Consider the following 26,527-nt stretch of genomic DNA (forward strand, 5'->3'; position numbering starts at 1 on the left):
GCAGGAGAATTATCTGAACCTAGGAAGCGGAGGTTGCGGTGAACCGAGATCGCGCCATTGCACTACAGCCTGGGTAACAAGAGCGAAACTCCGTCTCAAAAAAAAAAAAAAAAAAAGAATTATTATATTTTTCTTTCTTTTTTTTTTTTTTTTAATAGAGACAGGGTTTCACCATGTTGGCCAGGATGGTCTCAATCTCTTGACCTCATGATCCACTTGTCTCGGCCTCCTAAAGTGCTGGGATTACCTGCGCCCAGCCTAGTTAATTCTTTTTCTAAAAATATAAAATCTTTACTTATCTGTTGATGTTTTGTGATTTTTGTTGCTTCTAAGCTAATACATATTTTTAGATATTATTCAATTTCGTTTTCTATTTAGGTTATTATCTGGTTTTATATTTAACTACTTATTTTCAAATTGCTAACCAGTTATCCTAATAGTATTTACTGAATTCCTTCTCGTTCCTACATCACATTTTAAAATTATTTTAAGCCTAAATTATCTATTTCAGTCTTCCTATAATTATGTTTTATAGTACCATTTTAATAGTTGACAGAGCTAGTTCTTCTTCATAATTCTGTTTCAGAATTTTCTTTGATATTCTTCCTCAACATTTTAAACATTTTGTCAAGTTTCAGTGCAATTGACTTTGGGTTTTTATTTATTAAAAAAACTGGGCCATGCCAACCATACAGGCTTACGGCCTGTAATCCCAGCACTTTGGGAGGCTGAGACAGGTGCATCATTTGAGGTCAGGAGTTCAACGGCACGCTGGCCAATGTGGTGAAACCCATCTCTACTAAAAATACAAAAATTGTCCAAGCATGGTGGCATGCCCCTGTAATCCCAGCTACTGGGGAGGCTGAAGCAGGAGAATCGTTTGAACCTGGGAGATGGAGGTTGCAGTGAGCCAAGATCGTGCCACTGCACTCCAGCCTGGGTGACAGAGCGAGATTCCATCTCGAAAAAAAAAAAAGAAAAGAAAAAAGAAAAAAAACTGGGCCAGGCATGGTGGTGGTTTGGGAAGCTGAGGCTGGAGGAGTGCCTGAGGCCAGCAGTTTAAGGTAACAGTGAGGTGTGATTGTGCCACTGCGCTTCAACCTGGATAAAACACTATCTCTGAAAAACAAGCAAACCCCAAAACTCTGGCTGCAAAAGTAGTACATATTTATTTGAAGGAAAAAAAGGAGAACTTGATCATCCTGCCACCTAAAGATGCTTTTAAATCACTTACGTGGAACTCAACGGTGCCATGCACCGTTCCAAGTGCTCACAAACGTTACAGTAACTCCTTTTGTGCGCATAACAACTGTCTGCAGTTGGTAGGTTCATTTTCCAGTCTTACGGTTTAGGAAACTGATATGACACCTTTTCTACAGATGAGAACCTTGCACAGAGTGCCGAGGCAGTCCACCTTGCCCAGGGAGCCCACGGAGTCCACAGAACCAGGCTTTGAATCAGGGCAGGTGGTTCCAGGGGCTTGTATGGATCAAATACCCTGACTCTGCCAGCCCATCAGATACATTATTCCTGTGTTGGTGTATTTACCTCCAAACTTGTGCAAAGTCGGTTGTCCATGTACATAGTTTGTGTAATCTTTTTGCTTAACAGATGTCATGAACACTTCTGTATCATAAATCTATCCCAGCATTTTTATTAGTTAATATTTCTCATATTCATGTAGAACAATGCACTTAACCAATTTCTCATTTTGTAATAATTTTCTTCCTATTTCCCCTGTAATAATACTGCTGAGATATATATTCTATTTTTTCTTTTTCTTTCTTTTTCAAGTGTTCTGAAGATACTCTAGCAGAACTGTGTTTCTGAGGCTAAATCTTTTCACACATCCACAATTATTTGATCATAAATTCTAAAGCTGGAAACGTTGAGCCTAATATATATTATTTTATATAAATATATAATAATATATATAATATATTAATATATATAATTATATATTATAATATATGATATATATAATATAATATATATCATATATTATTACAGAAATATATATAATATAGATCATATATTATTACATAAATATATATAATATATATCATTATATATTATTACATAAATATATATAATATATATTATTATATATATAAATATATATAATATATATTATATATATTATATATAAATATATATTATATTATATATATTATATATAAATATATATAATATATATTATTATATATTATATATAAATATATATAATATATATTATTATATATTATATATATGAATATATACATAATATATATTATTATATATTATATATAATACGTATTAGAGAGAGAGAGAGAGAGAGACGGAGTCTCGCTCTGTTGCCAGGCTGGAGTGCAGTGGCGTGATCTCAGCTCATTGCAACCTATGCCTCCCAGGTACAAGCGATTCTCCTGCCTCGGCCTCCGAGTATCTGGGATTATAGGCGCCCGCCACCACGCCCGGCTAATTTTTGTATTTTTAGTAGAGACGGGGTTTCACCATGTTGGCCAGGCGGGTCTCGAACTCCTGACTTTAAGTGATTCGCCCGCCTCCGCCTCCCAAAGTGCTGGGATTACAGGCGTGAGCCACCGCGCCCGGCCCGTTAGGTATTTTAAAGGCTCCTTTCTGATTCATATTGCCAAACAGTCCTCTGGATCGATGTACAGCTCTATCCGGTGCTCCATCTGCAGTATTCGCACGCGCTCCTCTTCACCCACACTAGGTCATTAAAATAACAAACAAAAATAAGACCTTGATCGATTAGGGATCGCCGAGACTTTTTAAATGAAAATGCACTAAAAATCCTTAATTCCACAATTCACCATCTACCACGGAGAAACAGCCCATCTGCACGGGGAGACAGCCACATGATTCACTGAGCATTGAATACTGAAACATAAAAAAGGAAGGAAATGGTCCTCAACCGCTGAACGGCCGAAAGCCTGGCGTCTGCACACCGCGGAACGTTCTGCAAGCGCTAAGGGAAGGAGAGGGTGCACGTTTAGGGGCGGACGGTGAGAAAGGAAGCTCCCGCGGTCTCTCCGTTTTGGCAACCAGGCCGTGGGTCAAGTTTCGGCTTCTGGGGCCAGCGGTGGGTCTGGGCCAACCGACGTTGGCCGAAGTGACGACGCTCCTCGGCACCCTCACCTGCCCTCCGCAGGATACCCCGCCGCCCGCTCCGGAGCGTCTGTGAGGCCGGACTGTTGGGTGCCAGGGCTCCTGGACGCCGGGGCCATGTTTCCCAGGGCCGCTCTCAGTGACGCACCAACCGGAAGTGACCGTGTTGTGGCGGAAGGAGGCGCTTTCTGGGAGTAGCCGGTGCTGAGTGAACCGTGGCCGGCAAAGATGATTCAGGCGATTCTGGTTTTCAACAACCATGGGAAGCCGCGGCTAGTCCGCTTCTACCAGCGTTTCGTGAGTGCGGCTCGGCTTCACCACGCCCCTTCAGGGCTCCCACTACCTCGTCCCTCCTCTCTGGCCGCTCGGCACCCGGGGGCCCCGCTCTTTGGTCACCTGGGGCCCCTGCCTGGTGCATGGCCCCCGCCTTATTTAAACACAGCCTTGGCGCGGGCCGGTGCGGGGCCTCTGTCTCCCGCCCTGCTGCCCCCGCTCTGACCCCTTTCTAGATCTCGGCATTTCTGTGCCATTTTGTGACATTTTCTCTTGGGTCTCTGGGAACGAGAAGAGACAGTGGGGAGTGTGCCTCGTTGAGCACTTGAATGATTGAAGTCACGTGCTGTCATCTTTTTGGTTGTTGACCAGAGTTTCGCGATGAAGTATTCAGTTTCTCAAAGTTTCTGTTATAGCTAGAGGGTCTGGAAAAGTTCTTTTTATGGGATTATTTTGCTTCGGTGTTGGCTGGAACTTTCCAGAGACTAGATACCCTTCACTCTGTAGGATTGAAGAAAATCCGTTTAAAAGTAGAAAAAGGAGAAATTATAAATGCTGCTGCGTAAGGGCTCAATAAGTGATTATGTAAATTTGACTTTTCCAGACATGTTCCTTTGCAAACACATAAGCATCAGTATTTGCCTACTGTCTTTGGAGATTTTATTTCTTCATGGCGGGGTTTCAACATGTTACATAATTGGGGGACGGGTGAAACTCTAAAGGGGAAAGAGAAAACATGTTCAGGCTTCAGCGCCACCTTTTGTACTCCAGCATCTATTGACAAATTAATAAACCCTTTTCGGAATTTTATTCTGTCTTTTGTCAGTTAGGAATGAAAAAATAATTTTACTCCTTCATAGGATTTTTCATTTCTTGAGACATAGTCTCGCTCCGTCGCCCAGGCTGGAGTGCAGTGGTGCGGTCTTGTCTCTGCGCCCTGGGTTCAAGCGATTCTCCACTTCAGCCTCCCAAGTAGCTGGGGGGGACTACCTGCCACCATGCCCGGTTTATTTTTGTATTTTAGTAGAGACCGGGTTTCACCATGTTGGCCAGAATGGTATCGATCTCTTGACCTCGTTATCCTCCTGCCTCGGCCTCCCAAAGTGCTGGGATTACAAGCGTGAACCACCGCGCTCCAGCCCAGTTTACTTATTTAAAGGGGACAATTCAATGTTGAGTGTTCACAGAGCCGCACAACCATCACCACAAGCAATTTTATTATTATTTTTTTTTTTGAGACGGAGTTTCGCTCTTGTTACCCAGGCTGGAGTGCAATGGCGTGATCTCGGCTCACCGCAACCTCCGCCTCCTGGGTTCAGGCAATTCTCCTGCCTCAGCCTCCAGAGTAGCTGGGATTACAGGCACGCGCCACCGTGCCCAGCTAATTTTTTGTATTTTTAGTAGAGACGGGGTTTCACCATGTTGACCAGGATGGTCTCGATCTCTAGACCTCGTGATCCACCCGCCTCGGCCTCCCAAAGTGCTGGGATTACAGGCATGAGCCACTGCACCTGGCCCATCCACAAGCAATTTTAGGTCATTTTCATCACCCCAAAAATAAATCTCTTAGCAGTCACTCCGTATTTCTCTACTGATGCTCTCCGCTCTAGAGAGCCTGTCTTTCCCTCTAAATTTGCCTATTCCAGGCATTGCATATAAATGGAATCATAAAATAGGTGTTTTTTTCTGTCTGCCATCTTTCATGAAGTATAATGTTTTCAAGATTCATCCATGTTGTAGCATGTATCTGATGTTCTTTTATTGCTGAATAATATTCCATTATATGGATATGCCATATTTTGATTGTCTATAAGTTGATGTTTCTACTTTTTGGCTCTTATAACTAATGCTGCTATGAACATTCTTGTGCAAGTTTTTGTGTGGACCTGTGTCTTCGTTTCTTTTGGTTATATAACCAGGAGTAGAATTACTGGGTCATGTGATAACTATAGTGAACATTTTGAGAAACTGCAAACTATTTTCCAGGTGGCTCCACCATTTTATGTTTTCGTCAGCAGTGTATAAGGATTTCGGTTTCTTCACATCTCTGCCATTAACTAATCTGTTTTTTTGATTAAAGACATTTTAGTGGGTATAAAGTGGTATCTCATTGTGGGGTCCCCCCCCATCGCCCGAGACTGAGTCTCACTCTGTTGCCCAGGCTGGAGTGCAGTGGTGTGATCTTGGCTCACTGCAATCTCTGCCTCCCAGATTCAAGCCATTCTCCTGCCTCAGCCTCCTGAGGATTACAGGTGTCGGTCGCCATGCCCGGCTAAATTTTGCTTTTTTTAGTAGAGATGGGGTTTCGCTCTGTTGGCCAGACTGGTCTCAAACTCCTGACCTCAAGTAAGCTACCCACCTCGGTCTCCCAAAGTGCTGGGGTTACAGGTGTGAGCTACCTTGCCTGGCTTATTGTGGTTTTGATTTCAATTTCCATAATGACTAATGATGTTGAGCATCTTTTCATATGCTTATTGACCATTTGTGTATCTTTGAAGATCATAGGATTTTATAAGACCTCATGAGCACATAAATGAAAGTATGTTGAAAACTACAGAGTACTAAAAAGATATGAAGGGTTATTAAAATCACTGAGGCATGTAAGCAATTGGTAGTTTACCTTTTTATTGAACTAGAAATTAGGTGGCCTCTTCATTTCATACCACTTGCCCACTGCTGCCTCTTGCCCCAGAATCAGATAAAAGGCTTTAGTTCAAAAGATTTGTCAGTTTAAAAAGTGCTGATGCTTAGCATGTTTTGTATGTCACATAGTTAATCCCTTACAGCATCCTGTCATCTGTGAACTTAGTGTGTTCTTTAAATGGAAATGAGGAAAATAGTGATTTACTCAAATTTATAGTGACCAGTGATTAGCAAGTTTTCATTCATTCAGTAAATACTGTGAGCCATTCCATATCCATGTGAGTCAAAGTAATTTCCCCACCATGACGTTTTGTCTGGTTTTTTTCCCTTCTCTCTTTCTTTTAAATAAATAACCATTTCAAAGCTAAATTCTGTGCTGTAGAAAGAAAGGGATTACAATTACTTGAACCTGTTTTCTGACTCCTGGGGCGAGTGCAATTTGAAGGTTTTCTAATGCTTTGCTACTCAAAGTGTGGTCCCCAGACCAGCAGAAATGGTATTGCCTGGGTGCTTACTAGGCTTGCATCTCAGGACTTAACCTATACCTACTAAATCTCAATCTGTATTTTAACAACACAGCTGATTCATTGCAAATTAAGATTTGAGAAGCAATGGTTTAGAGCTTTTAATTATTTTCTGTCTTAATTGCTGGTTTCTCCCTCTCATTATCCTTTTTTACCATACCTCTTCTGAAACTCATATGTATAATTAGAAATCAGAGGTGAGTTATCAAAGTGATTTCATCAGAGTTGAGCTTTCATATGCAGGTAGTAAGTGAAAAAATAAGGCAAGGCACGGTGGCTCACGCCTGTAATTGTAGCACTTTGGAAGGCCAAGGCAGGTGGATCACTTGAAGTCAGGAGTTCAAGACCAGCCTGACCAATATAGTGAAACCCCATTTATACTATAAATACAAAAATTAGCCTGGCATGGTGGCACATGCCTGTAATCCCAGCTACTGGGGAGGCTGAGGCAGGAGGTGGAGGTTGCAGTGAACTGTGATCACACCACTGCCTGAGCAACAGAACAAGACTCTGTCTAAAAAAAATAATAATAATACCTTTTATTTGTAGCTCTGTGACTGTTCAGAATTTTTAATCTGTAATCTGTTTTTCTCAATAATAGTTGGTTGGTGAGTAACACAGCATCTTATATGTAGTATCTATATTACCAGTACAAAAAATGGCAGCTGTTTATGCCAATACAGCTTTTTAAAACATTTACATGATTACATCTTGACCTTCTTTAAGTGGTAGACCCGTTGAAATTTATTATATACCTGTCATAGATGTTTTCCAGGGAAAAACAAAATATTTCAGGATCAGACCTTCTAGTTATTCTTTGACTTTTTTTTTGAGACAGGGTCTTGCTCTGTTGCCCAGGCTAGAGTACAGTGGCATGATCTTGGCTCATTGCAACGTCCGCCTCCTGGGTTCAAGCAGTTCTCCTGCCTTAGCTTCCCGAGTAGCTGGGATTACAGGTGTGTGCTATCACACCTGGCTATTTTTTGTATTTTCAGTAAAGACGGGGTTTCACCGTGTTGGCCAGGATGATCTTGAACTCCTGACCTTATGATCTGCCCGCCTCGGCCCCCCAAAGTGCTGGGATTACAGGCGTGAACCAACATGCCCAACCTATTCTTTGACTTTGTATGAGAGTTTATCAATTTTCTTTCCTTGTTTAAATGTCAGCTTACCTATGGGACAGTAACAGTTAGTGACTTAGATATCTAGGTAAATATACCCTATTTAATTTCTATATCAGAGCCTTGTCATCCATTTTTCATAGCTTCACTCTTATTTTTTCTCTACTCATCATTTTTTCATTTCTGGAAACTACTACTAAATGTTTAGATGCTCCCAGCTTACAAACACTTCTTCCCTTCCATGGATGGGATGTAGTTTTTCAGGCATGCCCACTGATTCACTTATCTTTTTATTCCATAGCCAGAGGAAATTCAACAGCAGATTGTTCGAGAAACTTTCCATCTAGTCCTCAAGCGAGATGACAACATTTGTAACTTCTTGGAGGGTGGAAGGTAAACTGTCAGCTTCATTTTTCTCCCCATGTATCCACTCTTGTGACTGACCTTCATTGTTGCGTCTTCTGGCAGCACTCGAGTGTCAGGAGGTACTTGATGCAGCTTTGACTGGTCTCAGCATGATCCGCTCAGAGAGAGACACAATTCTCTTTGGGACACAGTTTAGTTATCGTGCTTCTGATATTGCTCATTTAGATGTTTGGGCCCTGGAAGGATAGGCAGGAGAAAAGGTGAGGGAAGGTGGCTTTAGGTACCTCTGTCAAACTTGGTTGCCATTCACCTGAGAAGAATGGCGTGCTTCTATCATTTGGCCTTCTTTCCAGTGGGCCCTTTCTTATTCTTTGACACAAGGTTTCTTTTTGATGTGTTTAAGCTATAGGTATTAAATGTTTCCTATCTTCTGCAGTTTGATTGGTGGCTCTGACTACAAACTGATCTACCGGCACTATGCTACCCTCTACTTTGTATTTTGTGTGGATTCGTCAGAGAGTGAACTTGGAATCTTGGACCTCATCCAGGTATGTGTAGTCAGCTAATGATGGCAGCAGCTTTAGAGAGTTTGCATGGAATTTTTCAGTAACCAGCCCGTAGAACCTTGTGTCCATCTCCTTATTGATATTGGTAAAAGTTGCCAGATGTCCACCAGATGGTGCTCTGGGAAGCTCCTGAGAAACGCTCAGCACTTTTAGATTTATTGGTTTCTACCTAGCCCTTGCACTGCCCTTAGTTTTCATGATTGATTTTTTTTTTTCAGCTATCAAACCAAATGACGTTTACAAATTTACACTTTTAGCTGGGTGTGGTGGCCCACAATCTGCCACTGCACTCTAGCCTGAGTGACAGAGTGAGACCCTGTCTGAAAAAAAAAAAAACAAACTCAAGATGTAGTATCACAAAATCTGGGTTTGACTTGTGAATCTGTCATCTGAAAATCTATCATTTTTTTTTTTTTTTGAGATGGAGTCTCGCTCTTGTTACCCAGGCTGGAGTGCAATGGCGCGATCTCGGCTCACCGCAACCTCCACCTCCTGGGTCAGGCAATTCTCCTGCCTCAGCCTCCTGAGTAGCTGGGATTACAGGCATGCGCCACCATGCCCAGCTAATTTTTTTTTGTATTTTTAGTAGAGACGGGGTTTCACCATGTTGACCAGGATGGTCTCGATCTCTTGACCTTGTGATCCACCCGCCTCGGCCTCCCAAAGTGCTGGGATTACAGGCGTGAGTCACCGCGCCCAGCATTCAAATAATATCAGTCTCACATTCAAATGTGAGACTGTGCTTTATAGTACTGTATGTAGCAGGCTATAGAAATGTGCACATAATACGAGTTTATGTGAAAATGAAGGAAATATAGATAATGTATTTTTAAAATTGGGATGGAGTGCTTGCTTCAGCAGCATATATACTAAAAGTAGACCAATGAAGAAAAGATTAGCATTGCCACTATGCAAGGATGACATGCAAATTGGTAAAGCATTCCATATTATAAACAATAAAGAAAATTTTTTAAAAGAGAAAATTTGGCACACAGTTATTAGAGAAAATGGGCTGTAGAGATTTATATTAACACAAAAAAATTGAATTTTATAGTTTAATGGACATTTATTAAATATTTAGTGTACATTGAATTTGGGAAGATCAGATAAGTAAAATGTAAAAATAATAGGAACTAAAAGCTTTGATCTTTGTTTTTGTTTTTTAAGACAAAGTCTTGCTCTCAAACCAGAGTGTAGTGGTGCGATCATAGCTGACTGCCGCCTCCATCTCCCCGGCTCAACCCATCCTTCTGCCTCAGCCTCCTGAGTAGCAGGGCATACAGGTGTGCATCACCACACCTGGCTAATTTTTTGAATTTTTTAGAGATGAGGTCTCACCATGTTGTCCAGGCTGGTCTCGAACATCTGAGCTCATGCAGTCTTCCCACTTTGGCCTCCCAAAGTGCTGGGATTACAGCGATGAACCGGTGCACCCAGCTGATCTTTGAAAAGACATTAAAAATAAATAGTTGGCCTAATTGACATAAAGAAGTTAGAAGTCAGAAATAGAAAACATTGTTTTAAAGGGATGATATATATGTGGTAATATTACCAACATATTTGAAATAGCTGACTATAAAAAATAACTACCCTGGCCTGGTGCCGTGGCACATGCCTGTAATCCCAGCACTTTGGGAAACCGAGGAGGGTGGATCACTTGAGACCAGGAGTTGGAGACCAGCTTGATCAACATGGTAAAACCTCATCTCTACTAAAAATAGAAAAATTAGCTGGGCATGGTGGCATATGCCTATAATCCCAGCTGCTTGGCTACTTGGGTAGCTGAGGCACGAGAATCATTTGAACCTGGGAAGCAGAGGTTGCAGTGAGCTGAGATCACACCATTGCACTCCAGCCTGGGCAATGGAGGAAACTCTGTCTCAAAAATACAAAAACAAAAAACTGCCCATATGAAATTAATATAAAGGTACTGAAATAATTGGATAAAATAAGTTGTTGGTTTTTTTTAAAAAAAAAAAAAAAGAAAAAGAAAAGAACTGACTCCCTAATGGGCTCACAGTAAAATTTTTAAAAGTTGAAGTACATTAAAACCTGTATATTACATTAAGTTATTTTTTAAACCTAGAACAAGGAATCCTACTACTTAAGCATACTTTATGGAGTAAATCGGTTATCATCCAAAAACCTAACTCTAAAAGGGAAGATGTTCGTCAAATATTGTATATTAGTATTGGTACAAAATTACAACAGAAATCTTAGCCAACAATCTATTGAACCAAGGAATTGTGAGTCCTGGCTTTTTTTTCTTTTTGACTCTCCCATTAACAAGCACTGTGCCCTTAGGTAAGTCACCTAGGCTTTATTGGCCTTAAGGGTTTTTGTTCGTTTTGTCTCTTGTGTATGTTGGGTTTTGTTTTAATCTACAATTATACTAGATACTCTTTTCTAGCCCAAAAATTATTTCGTTAGCAGGAAAACTGCATACTATTAAATAGAGTTATACATTGTGTCCAAATAGTATTTATCCCAGGATGCAAGTCAATGTAACAGAGAAAAATTCATAAGCAGTAAGAAAAACTAATATAATTGAATTAGTAGTTGCTGAGAGGAGTGATTATCTAAATTACATTAAATACACTGTTAAACTGAAATAAGAAGCATTTTTTATTAAAAGTACACATTTATTAATATAACTGTTTACTTTTTGAAGAAATAAATATATTTATGTGGTTCAGAATTCAGAGGCATACTATGATTATACAGGTTGAATATCCCTTTGAAATTCTTGGGACCAGAAGTGTTTTGGATTTTGGATTTTTTCAGAGTTGAGGATGTTTGCATTATCCTTATTCTAAATCTGAAAGTCCAAAATCCAAAATGGCCAATGAGCATTTCATTGCCTTTGAGCATTGTGTCGGCACTCAAAAATGTTGGATTTTGTAGTGTTTTGGATTTCAAATGTTCAACCTATATAGTGAAAAATATCCTCCTTCGCCTTTCTCCCAGTCACCTAGTTTACTTTCCCTGAAGCAACCAATTTTAGTTTCAAAACCAAGAGCCAAGAACCAGAGCCAATGTTATCTCAAGAGTGAAATCTCTAGGCATTTATGAATATTCTTGTTGAGGATTTCATCCAGGTGTATTGGCTCATAGCTATAATCCTAACCCTTTGGGAGCCCAAGGCAGGGGGATCACTTGAGCTCAGGAGTTCAAGACCAGCCTGGGAAACATAGTGAGACCTAATCTCTATAAAAAAATCAAGTGGTGTGCCTCTGTGGTTCCAGCTTCTTAGGTGGCTAAAGCCTGGGCAACATAGTGAGACCTAGTCTCTATAAAAAATCAGATGGTGTGCCTTGTGGTCCCAGCTTCTCAGGTGGCTAAAGCAGGAGGACTGCTTGAGCCCGAGAGGTTGAGGTTTCAATGAGCCACTTCACTCTAGCTTGAGTGACAGAGCGAGACTTTATCTCACACACACAAAAACGGAGTATCTTTTATTGCTTACTCTAATTTTGACAAACGTGTAGTGAGTGATATAAAAAGAAATGAAGAAGTGACATAGTAAAGAAAGAGAGAGGTAAGTTATCACTGTAAAATAGCCAGATTATGGACATAGAAAATCTTTTTAAGAAAATTATAAGTAAGAAATGATATGAGCAAAATGACAGAATATGAGATAAATCCAACAAAATTTTCTATTTCTGAGAAAACAGAAAATTCATAATTAAAGAAGTCTCATTTACAGTTGTGATAAAGGATAGTTAGTGCTTGGAAATTAACTTGGTATGGAACACTTGACATTGATTCCAATAAAATTATAAAATCTTAAAGGAAAAACAAAGGAATACTTGGAACAAATGGAGCTACAAACTCTCCCCTGTTGGGAAGAGTCAAGCAAAGATGACAGTAGTCTCAAAGATAGTGAGCAATACATCAAATGGAAAACCTAGTATAATTCCATCAGGAGATCTTATAGAACTTGGTAAAGGCAAAATTTATCGGGAAAATGAGTGTCCAAGAAATGCAGAAGTAGATTTCTAGGGAAAAAGGACAGTGATGGGAGATTTGCTTTACTAGGTTTCAGAATATATCATAGTTAGAAGCTGGGTGCAGTGGTTCACGCCTGTAATCCCAGCACTTTGGGAGGCTGAGGTAGGTGGATCATGAGGTTAGAAGTTCGACCAGCCTGGCCAACATAGTGAAACCCTGTCTCTACTAAAAATACAAAAATTAGCCGGGCGTGGTGGCACACACCTATAGTCCCAGCTACTTGGGAGGCTGAGACAGGAGAATCGCTTGAACCTGGGAGGTGGAGGTTGTGGTGAGCCAAGATCACACCACTGCACTCCAGCCTGGGCAACAGAGTGAGACTTCACCTCAAAAATAATAATAGTAATAGTTACAGATGAATTGATTATCTAGAAAATCCAAATCGGTTGGAAACAATTGGAACTAACAGAGTTCAGTAAGGTGGCTGGATGCAAGTTTAACATACAGAAATTAGTAGTTTTCGGCCAAGCGCAGTGGCCCACGCCTGTAATCCCAGCTCTCTGGGAGACCGAGGCTGAGGTCGGTGGATCACATGAGGTCAGGACTTTGAAACCAGCCTGGCCAACGTGTCTCTACTAAACCCTGTCTCTACTAAAAAGAAACCTGGTGAAACCCTGTCTCTACTAAAAATACAAAAATTAGCCGGGCATGGTGGCGCAGGCCTGTGGTCCCAGCCACTTGGGAGGCTGAGGCAGGAGAATCACTTGAACCTGGGAGGTGGAGCTGAGATTGCACCACTGCACTCCAGCCTGGGTGACAGAGTAAGACTGTCTCCAAAAAAAAGAGTAGCTTTTGATCTGTGCCTCAATATCTTGGTTTAAAAAAAAAGATATTAGTAACTTTCACTTAGCAATAATAAACTAAGGAATGTAATATTAAAAGCAGCCCATTCACAATAGCAAAAAGTTTCATAAGATACCCACAAATGTAAAATATGTGTAAGATCTATATGAAGAAGACTTAAAATTCTGCTAAAAATATGAAAAAAAGAGCTATGTAAGTAAATATAACATACTCTTCCTGTTGAGAAAACATTAAAAAGTATCAGTACTTCCAGATTATAATTTAGTGAAAACCCAATCAGAATCCTAGTAAGATTTTTTTTTTAATTGTTTTTTGTGTGTGAAATGTACATATAGAAAAATATACAAACATGCCTATAGAGGATAAAGATGCCAATAGAATGAACCCCCATGTACCCGTCACCCAGAACATTACAAGAACCTTAGAAACTCCTCAGTGCCCCTCCTCAATTCTGTCCCTCTCCCTCATTGCATTTCTCAGACTTTTAGGTTGACCATTCCTGTGCTTCTCTTTATAGTTCTACCATGTGATATATATCCCTAGAGTATATTTTGCTTGGTTCAGAAAAGCTAAGTGACAAGCACAAACTTAGCTGTACAAGGAAAGGCTAATTTGCCACTTTTAGATGAAGTCTCCCAAGAGAAGATTAGCCGAACAGAGTCTCTCGGTCATTTTGTGGCTTCCATGAACCCAAGAGTTTATAAGAGCCCCTTCTGGGAAGTCAGAGGTCAAAGTCATGTGACTGAGTTCTGGAAAACTCAACTGCTTACCACAGTCAGAGCATCAGGCTCTGGCTGTCTAGCTGGAACTTGGACTCCACATTTTCTAATTCTGAGTTTTCCATGACTTATCTCTGTATGTCAAGAGTAGGTCAAAGCAGAACATTTCACGGGGGTAAAATGAATGTTCTCAGTGGATTCAGGCAGCAGAATACCTAGGATATCAGACACTGGATACTTTGTTTCCTGTTTTTAAATTAATATGAATAAAACTGTAAGTTTATGTGAACAGTTGTGCCTGCGAAAAACAGAAAGCCTGGGTCAAAGGGAATTAATATTTCTAATCATAATGCATGTTGCTAGATAGATATTTAGAAACAGTGTGTTGGCTGGGTGCAGTGGCTCACACCTGTAATCCCAGGACTTTGGGAGGCCGAGGTGATCAGATCACCTGAGGTCAGGAGTTCAAGACCAGCCTGACCAACATGCTGAAACCCAGTCTCTATTGAAAATACAAAAAATTGACCAGGTGTGGTGACACGTGCCTGTAATCTCAGCTATTCTGGGGGCTGAGGCAGAATTGCTTGAACCCAGGAGGTAGAGGCTGTGGTGAGCTGAGATTGCACCATTGCACTCCAGCCTGGGCAGCAAGAGTGAAACTCTGTCTCAAAAAAAAAAAGAAAGCAAACGTATGTTAATTTATAAAGCCTCCAGTAGTATATAAGTTTGTTTCCTCCCAACTCCAATACTGAAGTGTGTCATTTTAAATTTCTACTCAGATAGAGGTACCTCACACGTTTGAATTTTTATTAATCATGATTCCATTTTCCATGTGTGGGTTTACAATTTTATTTTCTATGTCAACTTTCTATATAATTGAACCACTTGTCCAGTGAAGTCTAGATCCTGGCTTATAATATCATATTTCATATATTCTAACGTGCACATTTTATCACACTTTAATAACTCTAAAATCAGGATGTGTATTATACTGCATGACATCTTATAATTGACAGCATTGTTTTCTTTGTTAGTAGATAAAATAATGGTTTGCCTTATAATCAACAAATAAGTAAATCTCTGTGTATTTTGAATTTATTTTAAAACTCACTTATTTTTTCCAAACTATTATATTAAACGTAAATAATCCATTTTTACCTCCCCTTGTTGAAGAAACTGTAATGTACACTGTATTAAGTTTAGAGTAAAACCCAAGCTCCCTATTACAGCCTGTAAGGCCCAACATGGCCTGGCTCCTTTGCCTCACCCTCCCCTCACCGTATACACTCTCATCCTCACCACACTCTAGCCTTCTTGCTGTTCTTCAAACACTAGGATGTTTTTGCCTCCGGTCCTTTGTACTCGTTCCTCATTCTATCCCCTGGAATGCTCTCATCTAGGTTCTTCCACTTCAGCTCTTTGAATGACTGACTTTTTTTATCATTTATGTCTCAGCTCAAGTTTTAATCGTTGGAGAGACTTTCTTGGCACTCTGTCTGAAGTAACCCCATCACATCCTCCTGTTTACTTCCTTCAGGACATGTAGGACAATAGAAAATTTCTTGCTGCTTTTGCCTCTTTGTTCTTCCCACACCCAGAATATAAACTGGGTAAGAACATGACTTGTTGACTGTGGCATCAACAACAGCATGTACCTAGCATGTAGTCACCACACCTTTAACATTGGTTGAAAAAAATATATATATATATATATATATATATTTTTTTTTTTATATACAGATTTTCGCTCTTGTTGCCCAGGCTGGAGAGCAGCAGTGGTGCAATCTCGGCTCACTGCAACCTCTACCTCCCTGATTCAAGCGATTCTCCTGCCTCAGCCTCCTGAGTAGGTGGGACTATAGGCTCCCATCACTGCACTCAGCTAATTTATATATATATATTTTTTTCTTTTCTTTTTTTTTTTTTAAGACGGTGTTTCACCATGTTGGTCAGGCTGGTCTTGAACTCCCGACCTCAGGTGATCCACCCACCTCGGCCTCCAAAGTGCATGGATTACAGGTGTGAGCCACTACACCTGGCCAATTTTTATATTTTTAGTTGAAATGGGGTTTTACCATATTGACCAGACTGGTCTTAAACTTCTGGCCTCAAGTGAGCCACCACCTCAGCCTCCCAAAGTGCTGGGATTACAGGTGTTAGCCACCATGCCTGGCTATTTATTGTTTCAGTATAGTTTCACATACCTAGTAAGACTAGTTATTTCCCTTGGTGGCAGTTGTTTTTCAATACATTCTCTGATATTTATACCTATTCGTTCATCCATATATATTCTCAAATAATTTATAAATGTCCTAAAAAGTCTGTGTTGGATTGTAATTATAAATAGAAGTGAATTACCCTCTTGTTTATTCACTTCCCTCTCGTTTATTCATTTCTTCTTTCAAACCTTGCGTTAAAGTTTCTTTTATTTTTTTTTTATTTTTTGGAGGCAGTCTCACTTTGCCAGCCAGGCTGGAGTGCAGTGGTGTGATCTCAGCTCACTGCAACCTTTGCTTCCCAGCTTCAAGCAATTCTCATGCCTCAGCCACCCTAGTAGCTGGGATTACAGGGGTGTGCCACCACACCTGGCTAACTTTTGTATTTTTAGTAGAGAAGGGGTTTCCCCATGTTGGCCAGGCTAGTCTCAAACTCCTGACCTTAAGTGATCCACTCATCTCAGCCTCGAGCCCTGCCCAAATCTTAAAGTTTTATTGTTTTTATTCAAAAAAGGTTCTGGTGCAATGGCTTGCGCCTGTAATCCCAGCACTTTGGGAGGGTGAGGCTAGTGGATCAGCTGAGATCAGAAATTCAAGACCAGCCTGGCCAACATGGTAAAACCCCATCTCTACTAATAATACAAAAAAAAAAAATTAACTGGGCGTGGTGGCGCGCATCTGAAATCCCAGCTACTCCAGAGGCTGAGGCAGGAGAATCACTTGAACGTGGGAGGCAGAAGTTGCAGTGAGCTGAGATCACACCACTGCACTGCAGCCCAGGTGACAGAGTAAGACCCTGTCTCAACACAAACAAACAAACAAATTAGCCTGGGGTGATGGCATGCATCTGTGATTCCCAGCTACTTGCCAGTCTGAGGTTGAAGGATTGCTTGAGCCCAAGAGATCAAGGCTGCAGTGAGCTATGATTATTCCACTGTACTCCAGCCTGCACGACAGAAAAAGGTCCTGGTGCTGTGAGACCTTGTCTCAAAAATAAGATAAAAGTAAGAATATTTGCCAGTTGGATGGGTGAAAAAAAATGCAAATTCATTGTTTTCACTAGTTTCCCTGAATAGTAGTGAGGCTGTGTATCTTTAGTATTTGGAAACGTCTGTGACATCTGTCTACTTTTCCAGTGGCTCATGTGTTTATTTAAGTTGGATTTTTTCCTAATTTTATGGATTTTTTTTGTTATATTTGTTGCATATATTTTCTCCCAGTCCACTGGTCTTTTTTCTTTATGTAGGTACATCTGCCAGTTGTTTTCTTCATAGCTCCTAAGATACGAAAATATTCTCCAATAGTTTTGCCATTGTTGTTTCTTTTGGAGAAAATCATTTTTGTTATAATCACCACCCAGCTTACTTGTGCTGGATTATGTACCAATGGCAAGATCTTCTAACGATCATCTGCATAACATTTATTTTATATTTTATAAGATGAGAATAACTATACAAGGTTAAGACAAAAGTACACAAGATAACAGACACCATAAAATACATGTATGAAATTTTGTTCTACCTATTTTATATTTGAAAAGTAAAATTCATGAACTGAAAATTACTATCCTTCTATAGTCCTTTCAGGTTTAATGGAAGTGAGTATAAACGTGATTACAGTACCTATATCACTGATCTGATATTTATGAAGAAAATCTTATTTTTCAGTAAATTAAAGCCAATGCAGATAGAAACAGCATTTCAGTTTTTTGGTGGTTTTTTTTTTTTTTTTTTTTTTTTTTTTGAGACAGAGGTTCACTCTGTTGCCCAGGCTGGAGTACAGTGGCACGATCTTGGCTCACTGCAACCTCCGCCTCCCGGGTTCAAGTGATTCTTGTGCATCAGCCACCTGAGTAGCTGGGGGTTTCACTGTGTTGGCCAGGCTGGTCTCAAACTCCAAGCCTCAAGTGATCCACCTGCCTCGGCCTCCCAGAGTACTGGGATTACAGGTGTGAGCCACCATGCCCGGCCATGTTTCAGTTTTATAAGATAGAATTATGAACATGGATGGTGGTGATGGTTACGTGTCAAATGCTGCTGAATTGTTCACCTAAAAAATCACTATGATGGTAAAATGTTATGTTATGTGTATTTTACCACAGCTTACAAAAAGAGAGGAAAAAAATTCAGTGCGACACTCATACAAACTGGAACGTTTGCTCTTGGGAACGAGGACTTAACATCGGAACAAGAAGGCTCTAAGTTCGCAAACCTTCAAAGTGTGATCTGTTTCAAACTGCATCCATTTCTCACATTGAAGATGTGAAACCCAACCCCATTCCTCTTTTTGTGTGGATCTGTGATCTTGCCTTTTCATACCGAGCATCTATATTTTTAAATACAGTACTTCCTATTGCTTCAAAGTCTTGTACCTTTCTTCATCAACTAAGCTACATGTAGCTTCATCTTCACTCTTCATATCCACTCATTTTCTATATATGACATTTTGGTCCTTGTTTCCCAAAGTCATATTTCAGCAGTCAGGGAGTTTGCCCTGTTTTTCTTGCCTTGACTTTTTTTTCACCAAATGTCACTGGATTTCCAGCTGCTGTGTCACAATCCCTATTTATAGCTGTTCTGTGTCTGTTGAAGCTGTTGCTTGCAGGGCTTCCATTTGAGCTGCCATAGCTATCTGAGTTACTGGCATTCCTGATGCCAACAGGGCAGCAACACTGAGAACACGATCTCCAGTAACTGCAGCTATTTCTTGTTTTTGTTTTTCAACTATTTAGTTAAAAAAAATTTTCCCCAACACCTACCCCAACGATTTCTATTTCTTCCTGTTCTTGTAATTTTGTTGCCTTTTCCAACCTCCCAGCTAAAGCTTCTTAGGCATCCATTGCTATGCCTCTGCCTCTGAAAAGAGATGCACTAGAAATCTGGCTTAAACTTCTGGATCTTCTTAGTTTCTCAACGCTCTTCTTTTTCTCTTGACTTCTGCTTCTTGTACTATTTCTGCTTCTTTCCTATGCGTGTCATATTTATTTATTTGTTTACTTATTTTTCATACACAACACAGATGTAGTTTTTATCTGGAGCAGGAGCAAGATCTGATCCATGGTTTTCATTTTTTTTTTTTTTTCTTTTTGGAGACAGAGTCTCGCTCTGTTTCCTAGGCTGGAGTGCTGTGGTGTAACCTTGGCTCACTGCAGCCTCCACCTCCTGGGTTCAAGCAATTCTCCTGCCTCAGCCTCCCGAGTAGCTGGGACCAGACATGCACCACCATGCCTGGCTAATTTTTGTATTTTTAGTAGAGACAGCGTTTTGCCATGTTGGCCAGGCTGGTCTCAAACTCCTGAACCTTAGGTGATTCGCCTGACTTGGCCTCCCAAAGTGCTGGGATTACAGGTATAAGCCACCGTGTCCATCCCATGGTTTTCTTTTCCTGCTTTTAGTTCATGATTGTTCTCTCTGCTTCTGGACTGAGACTTCTTTTCCCTCTTTTTACTACGATGATGCCTTTCACAAGACCTCTATCTTGAGTAACTTCTGCTTCTTGATGGTTTTCTTTGTGTTTGTGTCTGTCCTCATCATTTTCAGATGAATTTATTTATTTATCGAGACAGGATCTCACTCTGTTGCACAGGCTGAAGTGCAGTGGCATGATCGCAGCTCACTGTAACCTCTGTCTCCCGGACGCAAGCCTCCTACCACAGCCTCCCGAGTAGCTGGGACCACAGGCACACACCACCACGCCTGGCTAGTTTTTGTGTTTTTTGTAGAGACAGGGTTTTGCCATATTGCCCAAGCTGGTCTCAAACTTGTGAGCCCAAACAATTTGCCCACCTTGGCCTCCCAGAGTACTGGGATTACAGACGTGAGCCACCATGCCCAGCTCATTTTCAGATGAATTTAGCCTTTCTCTTCCTTTATCAGAAGAATGTTCTTTGTCATTATGCTCCTCAGAAGTATATTTCTTAAAGGATTTGTTGTAGGATTCCTGACTTCTTGCCTCATTATGAAATAGGCTTATTATTTTCCTGCCTGAGTCCGCAATGTCTTCAATTCAGCCTCTTTGCCCATCAGCATGCTCTTTGTATTTTAGTCCTTCATTTTCTTTCTCTTGACCTTGATTGTGATCTTGAATAATAATATTTTGAGTCTCTAAGAAAAACAGATCCATCTGACAGCTCTTCCCCTCCCCCACCCACCCCAAGCCACCACTATCTGGGGATGTCTTTTTCTGGTGCTAGTCCATCTTGTCCTGGATAACTAGCCTGTCTTGAGAACCCAGTCTTCATTTCATTAAACATCTTGAATGAAAACAGCCTTTTGGCACAGTGCTGCTGCCAAATACGGTCTGGCTCTACTCACATGTCCTCTGGCTGCCACAGTTCAGAGCTCAGGCAACTAGGGTGGCACCTCCATTTCCTGCTTTTAACAGTACCAGCCACCTCAGAGCTTCGCCACACACTGACTAGCTCCTTCCAGGGTCCTGGATGGCACCCAGGGGATCTGCCATTGCTTTTTAAATTTATTTTTTACATTTAGCTCATTAATATCTATTAGGTGTTTTTATGTCTACATTGAAATAGGTAACTTTATTTTTCTCCCAAAGGATAACTGTTCCAGTGTTATCAGTTAGCTTGTCTTTTCCCAACTTAAAATATGACCTTTATTTTAAAAATTGCATTTTATAAACCTGTATGTTTCAGTAATTTATATTCTGTTCCACTGATCTATATTCCCATTTTAGAATTTTATTTTATTTTTAAAATTTATTTGGAGACAGGGTCTTGCTCTGTCACTCAGGCTGGAATGCAGTGATGCAATGATAATTCACTCCAGCCTTGAATTCCTGGGCTCAAGCAATCCTCCCACCTCAGCCTTCCAAGTAGCTGGGACTACGGATGTGTGCCACTGTGCCTGGCTAATTTTTTTATTTTTATTTTTTTGTAGAGATGATGTTTTGCTCTGTTGCCTAGGCTGGTCTCAGACTCCTGGGTTCAAGGGATCCTCCTGTCTCAGTCTCCCAAAGTGTTAGGATTATAGGCATGAGCCACTGTGCCCAGCCTTAATATTATACTATTTTAGTTAACAAAGCTTTACAATGAATTCTGATATCTAGAAAAACAAGTCATTCCTTATTATCACTGTTTTTCCAAATTTTCTTAGCAGAGTAGTCTTTCACATTTAATTTTCTGTAAGAACTTTAGATTTTGTCAAGTTTCATTTTCTAAAATCCTTTTAGGGACTTCTAAATTCATTTTCTTCCTTTAAAACTATAGAAAGTGAATTTTTAAAACACGTACACATACAAGGATAGAGAGTACAGGAAAGGAGACAATAGCAATGAAACTTTTGAAAGCAGACAAGAATCTGAATGCCTGATAATTGATTTGGCAAGCCACATCCCAGCCAACAGTAGGGAAAGCTGGCAGCATACAGTCTCACTGGGGTGTGGTTCTGGAGCAGACAGGGAAAGCTGTTCCCTAAGTCCTTTTCCCAATTCCAGGTCTCTGGTCAATTGCCCTTACCCCAGCACAAGACTACAGGTTTATTCCCTGCAGAGGATGAAAGAAAATGTCTCTGCTTAGGGGACACAAGGTGTACTTGATGGAACAAGTTGGGATTAAATGGTCATGTGTTTTCTGATTGTTGAACACTAACTTGACAGCCCAGTCAGCAACAACGTTTCTGGCAACCAGTATTTTATTCTCCATGCAGGAGATTATAAGATTTCACTGGGAAAGCAAACAGCCATGGGGGTGGGCAACAAATATCCATGATTGTAGAGCTTCCAGTCAGCCTTTTATTCTTGTGAATGAAAAACCAAATTTATCAGACATCTAAGGAAAACCTCTAACATAGGAGACAAAATGAACAAACAATAAAAAGCAACTTAGAAATGGATACCATATAAAGAAAAGGAAAAAGTTAAAAAAAAAAACCAGACAAACCCAAAACCCTATTCTTAAGCTACAGAGAAAGTCTGGCTAACATGATGAAACCCCATCTCTACTAAAAATGCAAAAATTAGCCAGGCATGGTCCCAGCTACTTGGGAGGCTGAGGCAGGAGAATCGCCTGAACCTGGGAGGCGGAGACTACAGTGAGCTGAGATCACACCACTGTACCCCAGCCCGGGTGACAGAGTGAGACCCTGTCTCAAAAAAATGCCACAGAGAAATAAAAGAAGACAAACATAAATGGGTGCTAAACAAACAAAAACACTCACAGAACAAAATGGTCTCTTAGAAATAAAAAACCTGAGAGGAAATGGAAAAACAAAAAACCCACTTTAATTGAAGTATTAGAAAATTAAGTTTAGCAACTGTCTTAGAATGGGCAGAGATGGAAAATGGGAGAGAAAATATAAGAAAATAAGACAGAGGCTGGGTGCAGTGGCTCACATCTGTAATCCCAGCACTTTGGGAGGCCAAGGCAGGGGGATCATTTGAGGTCAGAAGTTCAAGACCAGCCTGGATTCGAACATGGTGAAACCCTGTCTCTACTAAAAACACAAAAATTAGCCAGGCGTGGTGGCGCACACCTATAATCCCAGCTACTTGGGAGGCTGAGGCAGGAGAATTGCTCGAACCCAGGAGACAGAGGCTGCAGTGAGCTGAGATTGCACCACTGCATTCCAGCCTGGGCTACGGAGTGAGACTGCATCTCAAAAAAGACAGAGGTCCAGTACTTGAATATAAGCAGCTCCAGAAAAATTGATTAGGAATGTGGAAAGGACGGAATTCTCAACAAAATAATTTGACAGAATTTCCCAGAACTGAAGGACTTGAACTGCAGGGTTATAAGGGCTTACCAAGTACCCAGCACAGTGATTGAGAAATAGATCCATTTAGCTACATTGTCCTTATAGTGAAATATTCTGGCACTGTTAAAAATGTAAAGATTTACGAATAGCACTGATATGAAATGATTGTATGTGGTTTTTGGCATACGTGTATCTATCTGCCAGATATGTTATCTGAGAGCAGAATTGCTAGGTCATAGCTCATTAATGCATAATGTCTAATAGTTTTCCACAGTGGTTGGTATCTGGCACAACACAGTGCACTGGTTACCAGCTGCAGGGAAGGAATCTAAATGCTTTTGCCCATTGCATCTTGGTATCAGAGTCACCAAGGGAAACAGTGCAAGCACTGGATAAAGCTTTACTTTCATAGAGGAGACAGAGCAGGACCAGCTCCAATAGTGTGCGTTGGTTCCTCATGGCATGTGGGTCTATCTCCCCAGCAGCTGGCTACTACAGGGTGGTTTGCCTCTGAGCACCCACCTTGTGCTACAGTGGAATGAGGTGGTTTGCCTCTGAGCACCCACCTTGTGCTACAATGGAATGGGGTGGTTTGCCTCTGAGCACCCACCTTGTGCTACAGTGGAATGGGGTGGTTTGCCTCTGAGCACCCATCTTGTGCTACATTGGAACGGGGTGCTTTGCCTCTGAGCACCCATCTTGTGCTACATTGGAATGGGGTGCTTTACCTACAAGCACCCACTTGCGCTACATTGGAACTGGTGGTTTGCCTCTGAGCACCCATCTTGTGCTCATAGGAAGCTATTTTGTAGGTTAAATAACTGACCAAAAAAAATTAAAAAGGAAGGTGTTTTGAAGTTAATGTTAAATGAAATTGAAACACTATGTTAATCCTATAATAATGAAAACATTTTTGTACATGTATTGAGGACATAGAATTGTACGTAGTTGGTATTTTAATTTCTTTTATGTAGGTTTTTTTTTTTTTTTTGGAGAGACTCTCACTCTGTCACCCAGGCTGGAGTGCAGTGGTGTGATCTCAGCTTACTGCAGCCTCCACCTCAGGCAATTCTCATTCAAGCTATTCTCATGCCTCAGTCTCCCAAGTAGCTGGGACTACAGGCTCATGTCACCACACCCAGCTAATTTTTGTGTTTTTAGTAGAGATGGGGTTTCACCTTGTTAGCAAGGCTGGTCTCAAACTCTTGGCCTCAAGTGATCTGCCTGCCCTGGCTTCCCAAAGTACTGAGATTGTAAGCATGAGCCATTATGCCTCACCATAAATTAGCATCTTGTAAAGGGGTAGAGAGCCCCAGGTATCTGCTGGTTGTGTTGTTGAAAACAAGGTTTTTCTATCCCAGATGATTCCCTCTCAATTGGGAGAAGTAGGGTGATCAGCTAATGCTAGAGACAAAAGGTAGGCTTTTTTTTTTTTTTTAATCATCATAAATAGTATTGTGACTGCCCCTTTTACTTTCAGATGTGACATTGATAAAGCTATGAATATATTCCTATTTCTCTTCTTTATCTATTTCTTCTTGTTTCCTAGGTTTTTGTGGAGACTCTGGATAAGTGTTTTGAAAATGTGTGTGAATTGGATTTGATCTTCCATATGGATAAGGTACATTCTCTTGCAATTCTCTTCCAAACTAGGGTTACTAGAAAACCAAGAGCCTTGGGCATCTCTAGCCACCTCTACACCTTCATATTCTTTCTTGTTTTTTTGTTTGTTTGTTTGTTTGTTTTTTTACCTTAGATAGTCCTAAATCCTGTTTTATTTAATAGGTTTAATAGTTTGTTTTTTATTATTGCTAAGATCTGTTAACAGTTTTAACATGCATAAGATTATTACTAGGCCTATATCATGGTTCATCTGTTTACAGACAGACTTCTTGATATAGGAGAACGGTGTCACTGGCTACCTGGCCAAAGGTGAGATGAATAGTTTTATGTTGATTCTAAAATTAGTTTCCTTGTCATAGGCCAGTGACCATGAAACTTTGGAATTATCATGACACAGGGGCTTTGAATTAGATAGTAAAATTTATATCGTTCCTAAAGAGTAATATAGTGACTAAGAGATCTGTAATATAATTCAAGGTCAGGTGATATTCTATAGGAAAGCAGACTATCAGAGGCAGAATCAAAATGGCCCCAAGTACCTGTTCTCAGATTTGTTTTGCCAGTATAGCCGTGACATGGCCTGTGTCCTCATGTGCCACATTAAACTTGGGAGGTAGCCAGCAAGGGGATAAGAACTGCCATGTTAGTTTTATTCAGCTTCTCACAGGCTGTCCCCTCTGCAGTTTACTGGTGCGTCTTTCGTGTGCTTGGTCCTGGTTTTTCTTCAACTGATGGTTGTCATTATGATCCCTGGCCCTTGGAGAGTGATGATTTTTAGGAGACTGCTACTCATTGCTAAGCCATGATCCTTTATTAGCCATTTCATCATGATGAAGTAGGAGCTTTTAGATCCCTCATCACTAGCATTGCTGTCTAAAGGACTTGCTTGTTGTTCTTCAGTAGGGTCTTCAGTCTTAGTTGACTCTGAGGTTGGCAGATCCCCACTTTCCAGGCTAATGTAGTGAATGCGTTCTTGAGTTTGGATGACATTTCAGTGGAGTCAAGTTTTGTCTCTCAAAATACCGGGGGAATGGAGGGGTGTCTTCTGTAGGCTTTATTATTATTTTAAAATAATATTGTTAAATACAGGCTGGATGTGGTGGCTCATGCCTGTAATCCCAGCACTTTGGGAGGCCGAGGCAGGCGGATCACTTGAGATCAGGAGTTTAAGACCAGCCTGGCCAACATGGTGAAATCCTGTCTCTACTAAAAGTACAAAAATTAGCTGGGTGTGGTAGTGGGTGCCTGTAATCCCAGCTACTTGGGAGGCTGAGGCAGGAGAATTGCTTGAACCCGGGAGACAGAGGTTGCAGTGAGCTGAGATTGCGCCACTGCACTCCATTTTGGGCGACAGAGTGAGACTCCACCTCAAAAAAAAAAAAAAAAAGGAACGAAAATATTGTTAAGTACAAGGTGTTACTTTGGAGGATACCACTTGGTATGCAAAGTGGATTCTTTGAAGATGCCACCTGTTGCTCACCAGACAGCAGATAAATTTCTTAACATCTCAGGTGTACGTTCAGGGATAGATTTTACTAGGAAAGGGGGAATTTTCAAATCAAAAGAGAAGGCACAGATCCTACACCCCCACATTGTCCCTATGGAGAGGTGTATTGAGGCATCTCTGCTGGAATGACTCCCCATCACCCTGCTCCCCCAGTGCTCTCTTTTTTTATCAGACATCTGTGAGAGTAGCCTTACTAGTGGAAAGAGATGCAAAATGCTTAGACACCAGGAAATCTGTATTTGTGTGCCAGCTGCTTATAGAAGTTGTCTGGGGACCTGGTGCAGTGGCTTACACCTGTAATCATAGCACTTTGGGAAGCTGAGGGGGATG

At 40.8% G+C, this 26,527-nt stretch overlaps 1 protein-coding gene and 1 non-coding gene across 6 annotated transcripts in view; both read left to right on the forward strand.

Annotated features, from left to right (window-relative positions):
* The first annotated feature begins 3,210 nt into the window (after positions 1-3,210).
* AP3S2 (adaptor related protein complex 3 subunit sigma 2) overlaps positions 3,211-26,527 on the forward strand; it is a 72,253-nt gene continuing 48,936 nt past the window's right edge. Inside the window, exons 1-4 of one of the 5 annotated variants that reach the window (XM_064376289.1) lie at positions 3,211-3,411; positions 7,977-8,068; positions 8,478-8,589; positions 24,617-24,688. In XM_064376289.1, coding sequence (XP_064232359.1) covers positions 3,343-3,411; positions 7,977-8,068; positions 8,478-8,589; positions 24,617-24,688 — 345 coding nt within the window. In that variant the 5' untranslated portion in view covers positions 3,211-3,342. The remainder of the gene's footprint in view (positions 3,412-7,976; positions 8,069-8,477; positions 8,590-24,616; positions 24,689-26,527) is intronic. The other 4 variants (XM_064376290.1, XM_021674349.2, XM_021674350.2 and 1 more) reach the window with 4 other exon arrangements.
* On the forward strand, positions 9,453-9,559 carry LOC135274990 (U6 spliceosomal RNA). The gene has a single exon (XR_010342720.1). It is a non-coding gene; the product is annotated as a U6 spliceosomal RNA (small nuclear RNA).

The sequence above is a fragment of the Aotus nancymaae genome, unplaced genomic scaffold, assembly GCF_030222135.1.
Source record: "Aotus nancymaae isolate 86718 unplaced genomic scaffold, 86718_ANA_hifiasm-v0.15.2.pri h1tg000014l, whole genome shotgun sequence".
Taxonomy (NCBI): domain Eukaryota; kingdom Metazoa; phylum Chordata; class Mammalia; order Primates; family Aotidae; genus Aotus; species Aotus nancymaae.